At 43.8% G+C, this 17296-nt stretch overlaps 1 protein-coding gene across 1 annotated transcript in view; it reads left to right on the top strand.

Annotated features, from left to right (window-relative positions):
- LOC140493450 (SITS-binding protein) overlaps positions 1-17296 on the top strand; it is an 85056-nt gene that overhangs the window by 31408 nt on the left and 36352 nt on the right. The window contains exons 3-4 of the mRNA XM_072591894.1: positions 1687-1885; positions 10876-11026. Of these exons, the coding sequence (XP_072447995.1) occupies positions 1687-1885; positions 10876-11026 (350 nt within the window). The remainder of the gene's footprint in view (positions 1-1686; positions 1886-10875; positions 11027-17296) is intronic.

Below are 17296 nucleotides of genomic sequence, written 5' to 3'. Positions count from 1 at the left end.
CCTTTTCAGTTATGTAACTGGTTCGGGCGTGCCATCACGGTTCCTTGTGTTTGCTTTCTGTCCGAATGAGCTTTCAGACTGCATCTGTCATCTTGCAATTCCCAGCACGACAAGCTCTTGCCAACAAGGTTTTTACGGCATTAGGCTGCAATCAGGTGACAGCACACTGTGAAATGGGAGAGCTAGGAGGGGGTGGGGAGGAAGATATAGACTTGATATAACCTCCTTCAGGCACATTCCGCAATCTGTAAATCAAGAGTGCGAGCAGATGGACTGACGTGATGTTTTGTAGCTCATGTGGCTTTCCCTGCACTACAAACATGGATTACTGGGCCCAACCCATTCAGCTGGCAGGGGGGCAGAGAGAAGACAGAGATTCCACTCTGGTCAAGACAGTAAATACCTAAGATGTGTGGGCTAGCTGAGTCCACAGTTTTAAGTCTAAATCCTATGCCTGTATACTGTATTAAGTGACCCGAGGCTAACAAGGTCAACAGGAATCTTTCCGCTAGGCTATCACTGCTGTTGGAAGGCTTTTTGGGGACAGGTACTTTGATGTGCTTTGTAGTTTTCTGTATGTTAATCCACATAACATTTACCAGAGAGCTGTGTTCTTGTGGAGTCAGATACCTTGACATTTGTGAGTAATATTTACTATTTGAGGAGCCGGTGCTCCAGTGGTATTATCTTGAGTCTATTAATTTAGGGCGGCATGGTGGCACAGTGGTTAGCACTGCTGCCTTACAGCGCCAGAGACCTGGGTTCAATTCCCGCCTCAGGCTACTGACTGTGTGGAGTTTGCACCTTCTCCCCGTGTCTGCGTGGGTTTCCTCCGGGTGCTCCGGTTTCCTCCCACAGTCCAAAAATGTGTAGGTCAGGTGAATTGACCACGCTAAATTGCCCGTAGTGTTAGTTGCAGGTGTAAATATAGGGGAATGGGTCTGGGTGGGTGCGCTTCAGCGGGTCGGTGTGGAATTGTTGGGCCGAAGGGCCTGTTTCCACACTGGAAGTAATCTAATCTAATCCAGGCACCCAAGTAATGTTCTAGAGACCAGGATTCGAATTCTGCTTCAACAGGTGATGGAATTTGAATTCAATAAAATATCATGTAACCATTGTTAATTGTCAAAATAAAAACAGTCTGGTTCACTTACGTCCTTGAGTGAAGGAAAACTGTCTTTAACTGGTCATGTCTTCATGTGACTCCTCACCCTCAGCAATGTGATTGACTTTCAACTGTCCGAGTTAGTGACACCCACATCCCATGAGTGGATAAAAAAATCATGGTTCCAATGTCCAAGGCTTACATACACATTCTGGGTTCTGTGCCTATTGATGTTACAATGCATTACAAACACTATACTGAACCCCCAAAATGTACTCCATTAAGAACAGACTGGAGCCAGTGCAGGTACCTTTACACAGGAACCTCAAATGTTGGGATGTCAACTCGCTGTTTTAAAGATACAGGCCAATCTGATCTGGATTCTGCACTTTAGCGTACACTGTGCAGATGAAGGTGTGGCCAAGGTATGAGGTTGGCTGTAGTGGGATTATACGTCAGCAGAGATAGTGGTATAGAGAAGATCCCAGAATCTCAGAGTTACTAAAAGAAGGCTATTTATCTCGTGGTAACTGCACTGGATGTGTTTCTACCCATCTTATATTGTGTTTCTCTGCTGTTAGGTGTGGCAGTTCAAATTCACCCAGAAGTCCCACTACACATTGGGATTGAGAGCAAGAAGTGGCTGTGCCTGGGGGTTCCGCCAAATGCTGAGATGGTACCTCTGAGGTACACCATGTGTGTCAGTGACAACCTCACAGCAGTCCACCAGCAAGTTGGAAGAATGATCCCTGTGGCTCTCCCAGACACTGACATTCTACAGTAAGAGGCAACAGTTTGAAACTTCTTGTCACCAGGATTAGACCTCCTGTGGTAGTGCTTACATGAATGTTCACAGTTTTATTTAATCGCAACTGCTTTTCTCTTCAGAATAAAAGTACCAAGCAGTTTGGGTTTCTTTAAAAAGCAGCAGGGTATGCATGTCAGATTGAAGGCAATGTCTGCCAATGTAAGTGAATGTTTAACAGTCCCATTTTTGGTTCTGATGGAGACTGAGGACAAGAGGGGGACTATAGATTCAACAGCAAGTAAGACGGGGGACCACTGAAAGTAGAATGTACAAAAGCAGAATACTGTGGGTGCTGGAAACCTGAAATTAAAGCAGAAATAATCAGCCAAAAGAAGAAAGAGTTCAGGTTTCAGATCTGTCAGCACTTGGAGCTAATTGATCTAAAACAGGAATGAAGGAACAAAGTAAATGATGAGAATAGTTTAGTGACTAACAGGAAATCCAAATGACACTAGTAAATATTAAACAGTGATAGATTAGACCAGGGGACATGTATACGTGTTTATTTATAAAGGTAAGGAGATGGGTAACGAGAGGCCATGTTAGCTTGACACCTGTTATTTAGAAAATGTTAGTCTATTATAAAGGATATAATAGCAGAGCATTATAATATATATATATATAATATGGTCAAACAGAATTAGCATGGTTTCATAAATGGGAAATTATAGCTAACAAATTTACTGGAACTCTTCAAAGTGGCAATAAGCTGATAGATCGGTGGGAAGCAATACATGTCAGATATTTGGACTTTTAGAAGGCGTTTGATAAATAAACACATGTTATGCTACTTCATAAGATAAGAACCCATGATATCGGGGTAACATTATTAGCATAGATAGAGGATTGGAATACTAGTAGAGGTCACAGAGTTGGGATAAGAAGGGCATCGTCCCCATGGTGTCTTGTAACTACTGGAATGCCGCAGGCATAATTGCTGGGACTACAACTATTTACAAAATATATAAATAACTTTGTTGAGGAAGATGAATGCACTATAGCCAAGTTTGAGGCAAACTTCTTAAATAGCTGGGAAGGCAAATGTAATGATGACACTAACAGTCTTTGGAGGGATATCCAAGGCAAATTGGCAAACTAGATCCAAAATTGGCTTGCAAATAGGAGGCAAAGGGTGATAGCGGAGGATTGTTTTTATGACTGGAAGCCGATGAGCAATGGTGTATCACAGGTGCTGGGACCCTTGCTATTTGTTATATACATTAATGACCTGGTTGTGAATGTAGATAATATAATTAGTTTGCAGACAACACAAAATTGGTGATATTGCTGATAGTGAGGAGAATGGACTAAGGCTTACAATCAACTGGTAAACTGGGCAGAGCAATGGCAGCTGGAATTTAATTCTGATAAGTGTGAGGTGATACGTTTTGGGAGTTCTAATAAGGGAAGGATTTACATAGTGAATGGTAGGTCTCTTGAGAGTACTGAGGAAGAAAGAGACCTTGGTATATGAGCCCATAGATCCATGAAGGTGTCAGCCAAATAGACAGAGTGATGACGAAGGCATATGGGATGCTTGCTTTCATTAGCTGGGGCGTAGAATATAAGGCCATAGATAAAATATTGTGAGCAGCTCTGGTCACTGGAATTTAGAAAGATGAGAAATGACGTTATTGAGACATAAATGATTCTTAGTAGATTTGATTGGGTAGATGCAGAAAGGTTATTTCCCCTTGTGGGAGAGTCTAGGAACAGAGCGTATAATCTCAGAATCTGTGGAATTCATTCCAGTAGAGGACTGTTGAAGCTGGGTCATTAAGTACAGACGAACCTCAATTATCCAAAGAGCACTGGCAGGGAGTATTTCATTTGGTTTATCAAATTCCAGATAACTGAATGCCGGAAAACACAGTTGAGCCAAGCATCGTGACCTTGTGATCTTGCTGGATAATCTGATGATCGGATAATCGAATGCCAGATAATCAAGGTTCTTCTGTATATTCAAGGCTGAGATCATCAGACATTTAATCAATAAGGGAATTGAGGGTTAAGGAGAAAAGGAGGAAAGTGGGGTTGAAGATTATCAGATCAGCCATGACCCAAGTGAATGGTGGAGAACTCTCATTGGGCTGAATGGCTTGCTTCTACTTCTCTAGCTTACAGAAACATCGAACAGTACAGCATAGTACAGGCCCTTCAGCACACGATGTTGTGCTGAGCATTTATCTTGATCTAAGATTGACTTAACCTACACACTCCTTAATTTACTGCCGTTAATGTACTTGTCCAGCAATCACTTAGATGTCCTAATGTCTCTGACTCTACTACAACCGCTGGCAGTGCATTCCATGCACCCACCACTCTCTGTGTAAAGAATCTATCTCTGACATCTCCCCTATATCTTCCTCTGGTCACCTTAAAATTTTGACCCCTCATGACAGCCATTTCTGCCCTGGGGAAAAGTCTCTAGCTAATTACTCTATCTATTCCTCACATTACCTTGTATGCCTCTATTAAGCCACTTCTCTTCCTTCTTCTCTCCATGTGAAAAGCCCTAGCTCACTCAACGTCTCTTCATAAGACATGCCCTCCAAACCAGGCAGCATCCTGGTAAATCTCCCCTATATCCTCTCTAAAGCATCAGCATCCTCCTTATAATGAGGCGACCAGAACGGGAGTCAATATTCCAAATGTGGTCTTAACAGGGTTTTATACAGCTGCAGCAAAACCTTGTGGCTCTTAAACTCAATCCCTCATTACTGAAAGCCAAAACACCATATGCTTTTTTAACAACTCTATCAACTTCAATCAAGAGCGTGGTGCTGGAAAAGCACAGCAGATCAGGCAGCATCCATGGAGTAGGAGAATTGATGTTTCGGGCATTAGCCCTTCATCAGGGCTTGGTGAAGGGCCTGAAGAAGTGTTTATGCCTTGGATGCATTCTGCTCTTTGGATGCTGCCTTACCTGTTGTGCTTTTCCAGCACCATGCTCTTGACTCTGAGCTCCAGAATCTGCAGTCCTCACTTTCTCCTATCAACTTGGGTATCGATTTGCAGGATCTATGTATGTGGGCCCCGAAATCCTGCTGTTCCTCCACACTGGCAAGAATTCTGTCTTCAAACCCAAATTTGAATGCTGAAGGTCAAATTTCAGCATTTAAATTTGACCTTCCAAAATGAATCACTTCACATTTATCCAGGTTGGACTTCACCTGCCACTTCACAGCCCAGCTCTGCATCTTATCAATGTCTTGTTGTAGCCTGTAACAGCCATTGACAGTATCTACACCACTGACCTTTGTGTCATCGGCAAACTTACAAACCCACCTTTCCACTTCTTCATCCAAGTCATTTATAAAAACTACAAAGAACAGAGGCCCAAGAACAGATTCCTGCGGGTCATCACTGGTCACTGACCTCCAGGTGAAATACTTTCCATCCACTACCACTTGCTGTCGTCTTTTGGTTAGCCAATCCTGTATACAGACAGCCAAATTTCCCTGTATCCCAAATCTCCTAACTTTCTGAATGAGCCTACCATGAACCTAATCAAATGACGTACTGACATCCATATACACCATATCCAAAACGCGACCTTCATCAACTTGTCTCATCACATCCTCAAAGAACTCAGTAAGGGTTGTGAGGCATGACCTGCCCCTCTCAAAGCCATGCTGACTATCTCTAATCAAACTATGTTTTTCCCAAATGGTCATGAATCCTATCTCTCAGAATCCTTTCCAGCACCTTGCTTACCACAGATGTTAGACTGACTGGTCTGTAATTCCCAGTGATTTACTTATTCCTTTGTTGAACAGAGTAACAACATTCGCCTCCCTCCAATCATCCAGTACAACTCGCGTGGAGAGTGAGGATACAAAAATCATTGCCAGAGGCACAGCAATCTCATTCCGTACTTCCCGTAGTAACCTTGGATATATCTGGTCTGGCCCTGGGGTCTTGATGCTTCCCAGAATTTCCAGCACATCCTCTTTCTTAATATCAAACTGTTCAGGCCTATTAACCTGGCCCAGGGTGTTTTCACTATCATCAAGGTCCCTCTCTCGAGTGAATACTGAAGCAAAAAAACTCATTTAAGACCTCCATTACCTCTTCAGACTCCAGGCACAAGTTTCTCTGCTATCTCTGATCAGCCCTACCCTCTCCCTGATCATCCTCTTATTCCTCACAAAAGCGTAGTACACCTTTTGGGTTTTCCCTTATCCTTCCCACCAAGGCTTTCTCATGCTCCCTCCGAGCTCTCCTCAGTCTATTTTTGAGTTCTTTCCTAGCTACCCTGTAATCCTCTAAAGCTGTGCCAGATCCTTGTTTCCTCAACCTTGAGTAAACTCCCTTCTTCCTCTTGATGAGAAGCTCCTCTTCTAATTAGTTAAAAATCACACAATACCAGATTATAGTCCAACAGGTTTAATTGGAAGCACACTAGCTTTCGGAGCGACGCTCCTTCATCAGGTGACTGTGGTGGGCACAAATCTAAGGCACAGAATTTATAGCAAAAATTGATAGTGTGATGTAACTGAAATAATACATCGAGAAATACCTTGATTGTTGAGTCTTTCAACTGTTCGAATACCATGATAGTTTTACTTCTTTCACGTGTAAGTCACAAAACCTTTTTTTTTTAAAAGTTGCATTCTCAGTTTAGCTGTAACAAGGGGTGTTAGCTAGACATTGTTAGCTAGATATTGTCTAGCTAACACCCATTGTTACAGCTAAGCTGACAATGCAACTTTTTAAAAAAAAGGTTTTGTGATTTACACATGAAAGAAGTGAAACTATCATGGTATTCGAACAGGTGAAAGACTCAACAGACAATCAAGGTATTTTTCAATGTATAATTTCAGTTACATCACACTGTCAATTTTTGCTATAAATTTTGTGCCTTAGATTTGTGCCCACCACAGTCAACTGATGAAGGAGCGTTGCTCCGAAAGCTAGTGTGCTTCCAATTAAACCTGTTGGACTATAACCTGGTGTTGTGTGACTTTTAACTTTTGTACACCCCACTCCATCACCGGCATCTCCAAATCATCTCTTCTAATTAGATTAGATTAGATTCCCTACAGTGTGGAAACAGGCCCTTTGGCCCAACCAGTCCACACCGACCCTCTGAAGAGTAACCCACCCAGACCCATTTCTCTCTGACTAATGCACCTAACACTATGGGCAATTTACCATGGCCAATTCACCTGACCTACGCATCTTTGGACTGTGGGAGGAAACCCACGCTGACACGGGGAGAATGTGCAAACTCCACACAGCCAGTCGCCTGAGGCTGCAATCAAACCTGGGACCCTGGTGGCGTGAGGCATCAATGCTAACCACTGAGCAACTGTTCTCTTGTCATCCAAGGCTCCTTCACCTTACCAATTCCTTGCCTGTCTCAGTGAAACAAGGTTATCCAACACTCTCAACAAGTGCTCATAATACAGCCTCCATATTGCTTTTGTGCAATTCCTGTAGAACAATTGTTCCCAATTTATACTCCACAGCTCCTAACAAATTACAATATAATTTCCCCTCTTCCATTAAGTACCTTCCCATACTGTTAAAAATCACACAACACCAGGTTGTAGTCCAACAGGTTTATTTGGAAGCACTAGCTTTTGGAGCGCTGCTCCTTCATCAGGTGGTTGTGGAGAATAAGATTGTGAGACAGAATTTATAGCAAAAGTGTGATGTAACTGAAATGATCTCTTGAAAACGACCTGGATTGTTTGTTAGGTCTCTCATCTTTTGGAATGCCCTGTTGGTTTCAGTTCTTTCATATGTAAATAGCAAAACTTTTTTTGGAAGTTACATTCACAATTGAATTTTAACAATTGGTGTCATGTGGCCCAGATAATGTGTTGAAGGTGTTAGCTTCCCTGTATGAGGCTGTCTGTGCCACAATGGTCAGACTGATTCTAATATAAAAAACGGATTTACAGAATCTTACATGGATTCATGCAGGTTTTGAGCAAAGTAAAATGTAATTCTGCAAATACACACACAAGTTTGTGGAGTGAGTGTGTGTGTGTGTGGAGGGGAGGATGTGTTATGCGTGTCTATGAGAGATTATGTGTATGTGTGTCAGTGTGAGTGTAAAGGGGTATAAGTTGGAGAGGGTGTGTAGTGCAATTGGGTCATCTGTAGTGTGACATGAACTCAAGGTCCCGGTTGAGGCCATCTCCATGGGTACCAAACTTGACTATCAGCCTCTGCTCGGCCACTTTTCGTTGTTGCCTATCCAAAAGTCTGCCTTGGAGGATGGTCACCCAAAGGTGCAAAGTCGAATGTCCTGGACCACTGATCTGTTCTCCGACTGGGAGGGAACACTCCTGTCTGTTGATTGTTGTGCGCTGTCCATTCATCTGTTGCCATAGCCTCTGCTTGGTCGCACCAACGTACCATGTCTCAGGTCATCCTTGCCTGCAGTGCATGAGATAGACAACGTTGGCTGAGTCGGATGAATACCTGCCACGTACATGGTGGGAGGTGTCTCCACGTGTAATGGTGTTATCCGTGTCGACATTCTGACACGTCTTGTAGCGTCTACCGTGCTTCCAAATAAACCTATTGGAATATAACCCAGTACTGTGTGATTTTTAACTTTGTACACCCCAGTCCAACACCGGCATCTCCGCATCATGATTCCCATACTGACACTGGCCTGTTCGGTGCCAAGCTCCAAATCTAATATAGCCTCCCCCCTCTAGTTGCCTATATACTTATTGAGTCAGGAAATCCTTCCTGGACACACCTGACAAAATCGTCTCCATCCAGACCATCTGCACTAAGGACGTTCAAATCCATATTGAGAAAGTTGAAGTCACCCAGAATAATAACTCTGTTACATTTGGACCTTTCCAAGATCTGCTGCCCAGTCTGTTCTTCTATCTCTCTGCTGCTAATGGTGGGTCTACAGAAAACACTCAATAAAGTGACTGCTCCTTTCCTGTGTCTGACTTCAACCCACACTGACTCAGTAGACAAACCCTCCTCAACAACCTCCTTTTATGCAGCTGTAGTGCAGTCTCCAATTAACAATGATCCTGCCCCTTCTCTTTTACCCCCCCCCCCCCCCCCAATTCTTTTGAAATGATCTGAACTCTGGAACATCCAGTAATCACTCCTGCTTCTGTCAAAGCCATGTGTCTGTTATGGCCACACCATAAGTACTGATCCATGTTCTAAGTTCATCACTCTCATTCATGATATCCTTGCAATGAAACAAACAACTTTAATCCATCCCTTTGCTTTATCAACTGTGTATCCTTCTGTCAGACTCTCTGCATTCCATATCTGCTCGTTCAACAACTACCCTTTCCTCGAATCTGTAGGTCTGGTTCCCATCCCCCGCCAAACTAATTTAAACCCTCCCGAAGTGCTCTAGCAAATCTCCCACTCAAGACTTTGGTGCCCCTCCAGTCTAAGTGCACCCCTTCTTTTATGTACAGGTCCCACCTGCTCTGCTCTGTGCTATATATTAATGATGTGGAAATGCTGGTGTTGGACTGGGGTGGACAAAGTCAGAAGTCACGCGACACCAGGTTATCGTCCAACAGGTTGATTTGAAATCACGGGTTTTCTGAGTGCTGCTGCTTTGTCAGGTGATGTCCTCCAAAAGCTTGTGATTTCAAATAAACTTGTTGGACTGTCACCTGATGTTGTATGATTTCTAACCTTGTCTACATATTAATGACATGGTCTTGGGTTTTCACAGTATCGTTTACCAGTTGGCAGTTGACACAAAATTCAGAAATTTAGAAGATGATGAGGGAAATAACAGCAGGCTTTGGGGGGACATTGGGAAACTAATAAAATGGGTGCACACATTGTAGGTAATATTTAATGTAGAGAAATATGAAATAATAAATTTTGGTCAGAAAGATGAAGGGAAACAATATGAGTAAAGGTCATAATTTTAAAAATTTGTGCAGAGAACAAAAGACCTGAGAGTGTACACCTATTTTTGAAGATGATAATACAATCAGAGATGGCTGTTTTTAAAAAAAAGACACAATCCTGTATTCCCCTCATTCCCTCACCCCCACCACACTCCCTCACTAGCCCCCCCCCCCCCGCCTCCTTCCCCTCTTTTCCCCACTGTCCCTGACTCCCCGTGGTCTCCCTACCCTGCTTTCTCCCACTTCACCCTCACTGACCCCACTCTTCCTTGATACCCTTTCTCCATGCTGACTCCAGTGCCCACTGGTCTCCCTCATTGCTCTCCCTAGTTTTCCTTGCTCTCCCTGCTTTCCCTCACTGCCCTGCTCTCACCTGCTCTCTGTTATCCCTCACTGCCTCAAGCTCTGTCTCCCCTTGCTGTCCCATCACTCTTCCCTCCCCTGCTTTCCCCTCACTCCTCCTGCTTTCCCCTCACTCCCCTAGCCTGCTCTCCCCTCACTCCTCCACGCCCCACTGTCCCCCCACTCCCCTACCCTGCTCTCCCCTCACTCCCCCACCCTGCACTCCCCTCAGACTCCTGCAGCTGTCCCTCACACTCCCTCCCCTCTCCCCTACATTTCCCATGCTGTCTTCCCCCTCTCCCACTCTCCCCGTCTATCTTCACTCTTGCTTCCTACCCCTAATTTCCTGCCTCTGCACTATCCCATCACCCCCTCCTCCAGTGGCCCCGTCTCTCCATTGCCCCCCCCCTCTCCAGTGACCTCCTCTCTCCTAAAACCCCCCCTTGCGCTTCTCTCTTCACCCCCAGCTCTCTTCGCCCCCCCCACCCCAACTTTCACCTCCCCAGCTGTCACCCTCCCAGCTCTCTTACCCCCACTTACCTCCCACTGCCCTCTTATCCCTCCGCGCTCTGTCCTGTCCCCCCTTTCACGGGAGAAGTGGAATCCTGGGGGCTGACTGGGCATTAGTGGAGAAAGTGGAGGGTGACCTCTCTCTGTTTCTCATCCCCTCTTTCCTTGTTGCCTTCACTTTCAACGAGCTTTTTTTATATTGTTGATGGGGAATGTTTCTTTACTCCTCCTGACTGCAGGCTTCCATTCTGGAGATTACAGAAAGCTGCTGATATCATTGCAAAACTCGAGCACAATGCCAGATCATTGTCCAACAAACTGAAGCAGCATCAGCTGGGAGATGGAGTCCTCGATCTCACTGAGCAATACACACAGCTGCTACTTGCAGAGGTATGAGAGTGTTCCCAGCAGACCCAGGCCCCGGGTGAGCTGCCCCAGTTGGTTCCTTCCAGACAGGATATCCCAAATCAATTAGCTCAGCTAAGGAGGGATGAACTAGTTCGCCTTCATTATTTGTCCACTTCTCAATTGGTTTAATTCCTATAGATCCCTTTCTCCCAGACTCAAATAGAATCATTTTTAATAGTAATCAATTTAACCAGACTTTTTGACTTCTCAGAAGAGTGAATTTATTAATGACTAAATATTGGAAGTAGTAATGCAACAAACATACAAATTGAAAATGAAGTTGATTTCCAAAAAAAAAGCTAAAAGCTCTATGGTTCAGTCTCTGGGTCCTTTGTGAATAGGAGAAGGAAGAATGTTTCTGCTGTTAGTGGTTTTTACCAGTAATCTTGACATTGATTTCAAGATTCTCGGTTTTGCATTTCGTTGAAAATCTTTATATTGATTCCTTTCTAAGAGTGGCTGGCTGCTGGCATTTAGAGTGAGTGGTTGTCCTTTTCCTTTCTTTACCTGTGTTGCAATCCTGTTTAATGGCTGATTTCAAAACTGTTACTGTAACAGTAGACTTCAATGTTAAGGCACAAACATATACGAACTGTAGGATAGAAACTCATGTTTAACCCCTGACCCTATATATACCTGAAAGGGAAAAATGGAGGTTTGTCTCACCCAGATGACTATCTTTTCTTCCATCATTTTTGCAGACTCAAATGCTCTTGGGAGATTACGTTTTAGTTTGTAGTGTATTTCTCTTTTACGTTCATCCCTTTGAAACTTCCTTGATACTGTTATCTGTTTTTGGACACATTGTTTGTGTTAAAAACATTTTACCCAAGTGGCCTTGTCAGTAAGATTGACATGGGGACACAGAATTTGCATTTAACTTGATTTTATTCACAATATATTCCTTACTAAAATCACCATGTGAGCATTTTCCAAATTCCCACAATATTTACTCTCTATCTAGCTCCATCTGTCTGAGAAAGGATATTACCTGCAGCAATCCCCGTCTTTGAGCTGGGCCATTGGAGTCTTCTTCCTCTCTGACATAGGGCTGGCTTTCTTCCATGAAGGTAGGTCTCACTGGTCAGGGCAGATCTTCTGGGTCTTCTTGGGTTGCTGCACGTTCTTCTTGCTGTGACTCTTCATTGATGGGATGGCTTCCATGTGTGTTTTATCTCCCTTGACCCGGACCTTCCAGAATGTTCTAAGGCTTTTGGCCAATGGGGTCATGCGTGGGGTTTTAAGCATCCAATGGGGTAGTGCCAGCACTTTCACTGTTGCCATGCTGGGGAGGTGTAAAGTGCACATCTTCAGGCACTGGCTGGAAGTCAAGGTGCCAGAAAGTCTGATCGATTCTTCTCCAATACATAACCCTTGGGCTGGTTATAACTGGTTCCCCTTGAACCTTTGTGACCTCTTTGACCTTGGTTTCCATTGTCCTCTGTAGCCAATAGCTGCTAGTTGCTTTTTAATTTGGCTTGTCCACTTTTCTGAAAATGTGTTGCTGGAAAAGCGCAGCAGGTCAGGCAGCATCCAAAGAACAGGAGAATCAACGTTTCGGGCATAAGCCCTTCTTCAGGATTCCTGAGGAAGGGCTTATGCCCGAAACGTCGATTCTCCTGTTCCTTGGATGCTGCCTGTACTGCTGTGCTTTTCCAGCAACACATTTTCAACTCTGATCTCCAGCATCTGCAGTCCTCGCTTTCTCCTTGTCCACTTTTCTGTCAGTCCTGATTTCTCTAGCTGTGTTTTACTTTAGAATGTACAATTTTGGGCTCATGGTTGTTTGACCATAGTCCCTCCTGTTGGTCCCTTGAAACATCTATGAAAATGGAATCACAAGCTCAAACCACGGTCTCATGTAGGCATGTAGAAGGTCTCAGATGGATAGCCTAACGCCCTGAGCATCTGGGTTTCACATTGTACATAGACAATAGTACCCGATAAAATAAATTTCTTCCTTCTGCACATCAATAAGCTCAAAAGTACTATGTTGACACAACTTAATACATAAAATAAGAATTAGCCACTTTACATATATTGGTTCACCATCTTTGGTGATTAGCAGCATTCGTTAGTGTAAAGTTGAAACCACACAACAATTTGCATCGTCCTTTCATGACAGTCTGGATTAATTAGTTTCTTGGTTCCTGCTGTAAGACCATAGATTAGTGTCTGGATTTGTCCTCCTTTCAGCAGATGAAGTTAACAGTGAGGATGATGTGGTAGATCAACGTAAACAGGATGAACAACACAACCAGCGCAACAGGGCACATACGCACGGGTATATCTGCGTGTTTGAGCACTACTCCCAGCAGTCAACCCACGAATTAGTCACTGATTTCCCTGATACCCTTTTGAATTTGCTGTCTGCCGATTAACAGTAATAACAACACTTTGTGCATTTGCCATTTCATCCGGACCTGCTGTAACTTTTCTGTTCAGGGTTCACTGCCAGTGTCATACTTCTCCCAATAATCTGCTAAGGTTTGTCACTGACATTTACAAAGTTCTGACTCCTGCTGTGGATGCCTGTGACTCATTTAGGCCTAGCCTGGCTGGGATGTGTGGCCTAATACAAGTGGTGGTTTTGAATATTACATCTAAAGGTCATGTAATGATAGTATTTTCAGAAAGTTGTGATGCAGTATTCTCCCTTCCCCCATATGTTACCCTGATGATGCCTGTGTTCAGGCTCTAGACCTCCAACAGTACAATTTAAAGCAGCATTTGTCTGTAAACTACACAAGGCATGTTCATTTGAATATACAATATTTGCACAACTTCTTTTGTCTGCTGACATTTATCCAAGAGTGATACATAGAAGCGTTCCGTCTTTCTCAACAGCTGGCAAAAGGGTGCCATTATATTCTAACCATGCTCCCCCTTTGGATGATGCTGACATTTTGTCTTTTCCCATTTCTGACCACCAACACAATCCCTTAAGTCTGACAGTTGTAGCTTGATGACTATGAACATCGTGGCATTGATTTTTGGTTCTGCACCAGTATCACATACTGTCCATCTTTGAGAACCAGACCGTCCTAAGCACTTACCTTCGCCACCTGCTTGCTATTCAAGGTGGATATCGTTCTCTCATGTACTTGCTTTAACTCAGTGTTGCTGGTCTGAGGCCGGACCAGATCCTCAGCCTGGCTCACAACAATGGCGTCTATTTGATCCAGAATGGGGCCTGCCATGGATCTCCTTCATGGACTCCTTGCTTAGACATTTTATCTGCCCGTATGTTCCCATTTGGGGAAGTTAGGTGGTGGGCTCCAATATTAATTCATGACCTTGGGCAGGTTGGAGCATATGATTGAGCACGGGTACAGATGGTGATGTTTCCCCATCTGCCAAGACAAACCCTCTATCTTCCCCCAGTAGCAGGAAGTCCGCCAAGTCATTTTAGACATACATGCTGTTTCAGTGTATGTCTGCTGGGATGTTTTTCAGGATAGCTGACCAAATAAGTTTCAGCTGCTAGTTTGGCAGCCTTAGCTCTCGTTTTGTTGGGGAGCTTCTACAGCAACTCTCCTTGGGATTGGCCTCTTTGGTTCTCTGACTGACAGAACTGTTCTGTGGAAGGGTCACTCGACTGAACATTAACTCTGATTTCTGATCACAGATGCTGCCAGACCTGCTGAGCTTTTCTAACAATTTCTTTTTTTGTCTGATTTACAGCACCGGCAATTCTTTTCAGTTTTTATTTGATTGCTTAGTGGAACTGTTCTGTCTTGATTGACCTCCATGTGACCAGTACTTTCATTTCCAAACTTTTTACAGTTTTATTTTCCCCTCTGAATCTCCCAGTGAAGGCCCTTCTCCAGAGGGGAAATAAAAGTAAAAGAGAAACAGTAATGCTTCAGAATGAGGATACTGGTCACATAGAAGCTCTTGAGGCATACAAGATATACAAGGCCAGTATCCACATAGGTGTCTATGTGTCGGACCCCAGAAAGGAAAACTAGTAAAACAATGCGAATGACACACAACCCATCCTGTACACCTCAAAATGGGGCTCCACAACATTAATTTCCAAGTATTACTCTTTCTGCCCTCCAGGCCTCTCTGTGAGGTTAACTGTCTTTGATTCACCATCCCTCCAGTGATTTGGAAAAATAACTGGATTTTTGTACAGCCAGGTTGTAGTGAGAATAAGTGGGTGGTGAGGGAAATGAAATGGTCAGACATTGAGTGCTGACTGGTTGTGACAGACGTGCGGTCTCGATTAGCATTAATGGTGGTTGGGAGGCAGTAACCGTGCTCTAGGAACAGCTGGACTCAGGATCAACAGAAGGTCAAAGAGAAGGCCTGAACTGTAAACATACTGAATGCTGAGGCCAGGGATTTTCACACATCTCTAATCCTTAGAACAGATGCTCTCACTCATTAGCATTTGGTCTGTGCAGCCACGCCTACAAGTGGCTGTTTGGAGCCATGAACCAGCTGGGAGCTGATACATACAGCCTCTGGGCTTTTCACAAGATTGGCTCCCTGCCCAAGTCCATTCCTGATCAAGGTTTCGAATGGCTTGGGGAATGCATCGCCTGCTGGCTGATGTAGTGAATTCTCTGAATATTTCTAACACTGCTTGGCTCCTTCCCCATCCTCCAACCTACCTGTTGTCATTGTTCTGGCTGCTCAATGTGCCGCCTCAGCAGATCCCATGCTTGGAGTGCAGGGAGGCCAAGGGCAGGTTATGAGTGTGTGTGTATTTGAGCCCTTGCCAGTCAGAGGAGTATTAGACCTGAGTTGAATAGGACTAGACAGGGCATAGCACAGCAGTTCAGGCAGCATCTGAGGAGCAGCAAAATCGACGTTTTTGCCCGCAACGTCGATTTTGCTGCTCCTCAGATGCTGCCTGAACTGCTGTGCTCTTCCAGCACCACTAACCCAAATCTGGTTTCCAGCATCTGCAGTCATTGTTTTTACCTAGACAGGGCAAACCCAGTTATAGGATAGGAGAAAGTGAGGACTGTAGATGCTGGAGACCAGAGCTGAAAATGTGTTGCTGGAAAAGCCCGAAACGTCGATTCTCCTGCTCCTTGGATGCTGCCTGACCTGCTGCGCTTTTCCAGCAACACATTTTCACCATTTATAGGATAACCTGATTCTCAGAAGTCGGAGCTCCCAACCAAAGAAATGCCTTGGGAGGGTAAGGTTATGTGATGATGCACATATTGAACTACAAAAGAAGTTTGTAGCTAGGGCAGTTGAAGGTCAGAGATCATGTGGTAACCTCTCTGTCCAGTCAGAATTGATAAGCCAAAAGGCACTAATTATTGAAATCAGCATTAGAAGCCACAGCCTATTGTTTCAATGCTGGTTCTGCCTCATTCCTGACAAAAACTAAACCAGGCCCCTTGTTTCTCATGATTTGGAGTGCCGATGTTGGGATTGGCCTCTTTGGTCCTCTGATTGACAGAACTGTTCTGTGGAAGGGGTGGACAAAAATAACACAACACCAGGTTATAGTCCAACAGGTTTATTTGGAGGCACGAGTTTTCGAAGCGCTGCTTCTTCATCAAGTGGTTGTGGACTAGAATCATATAACACAGAATTTATCGCGACAGGATTGCAGTGTCATTGGAATATGATATTAAACAAATTTAGCTTGAATCTTTCATCTTTTAGACTGGTCATGTTAGTTTTGGTTCTTTCATATGTAAATCCCAGAACATTTTTCAAGTTACATTCTCAAGATAGCTTGTAGCAATAGGTGCCATCTCAGCTCAGATAATGCATTGAAGGTGTGAAGGTAAAGTCTGTTTGTGTCCTAATCTTGGGTCAGACCGATTCTATTTCTAAAGTGAGATTTACAGAATTTTACATGGATTTATGCCATTTTTGAACAAAATAAAATGTAATGTGACTTCTGATTTTCATAGAGCCAGTGATACTACTCGTTGTTCCTGTTTGTGTTGTTCAGCTTTTCTTTCATGGACTACAGTTGCTGTCCCAGAACTTGCTTATCCTGATGCATAAAAGCCAAGTTTTGTTCCAAATTAGTCACTTGCTGATCTCGTTCCACAAACTATTTTCAGTAGTTCACATTGTCTTAATGCCTGCCGTTTTATTTCTTAAAAGTCACCAGCTCACATCTTGAACCTTCTGTTTTTGTACCCTGGATTCTTCCAATTCTGTCAGTGTTTTAACCTTCTGTTGGTCTAGTATATTTCTTCCTTCATAACCTGTTCTAATGACCAGGTCTTCAGTGCTTTTTTCCCTTTTTTTTCTTGTCTTCCACAT

The sequence above is a fragment of the Chiloscyllium punctatum genome, chromosome 22, assembly GCF_047496795.1.
Source record: "Chiloscyllium punctatum isolate Juve2018m chromosome 22, sChiPun1.3, whole genome shotgun sequence".
Classification (NCBI taxonomy): Eukaryota; Metazoa; Chordata; class Chondrichthyes; order Orectolobiformes; family Hemiscylliidae; genus Chiloscyllium; species Chiloscyllium punctatum.
This window is presented reverse-complemented; position numbering and strand designations above follow the sequence as displayed.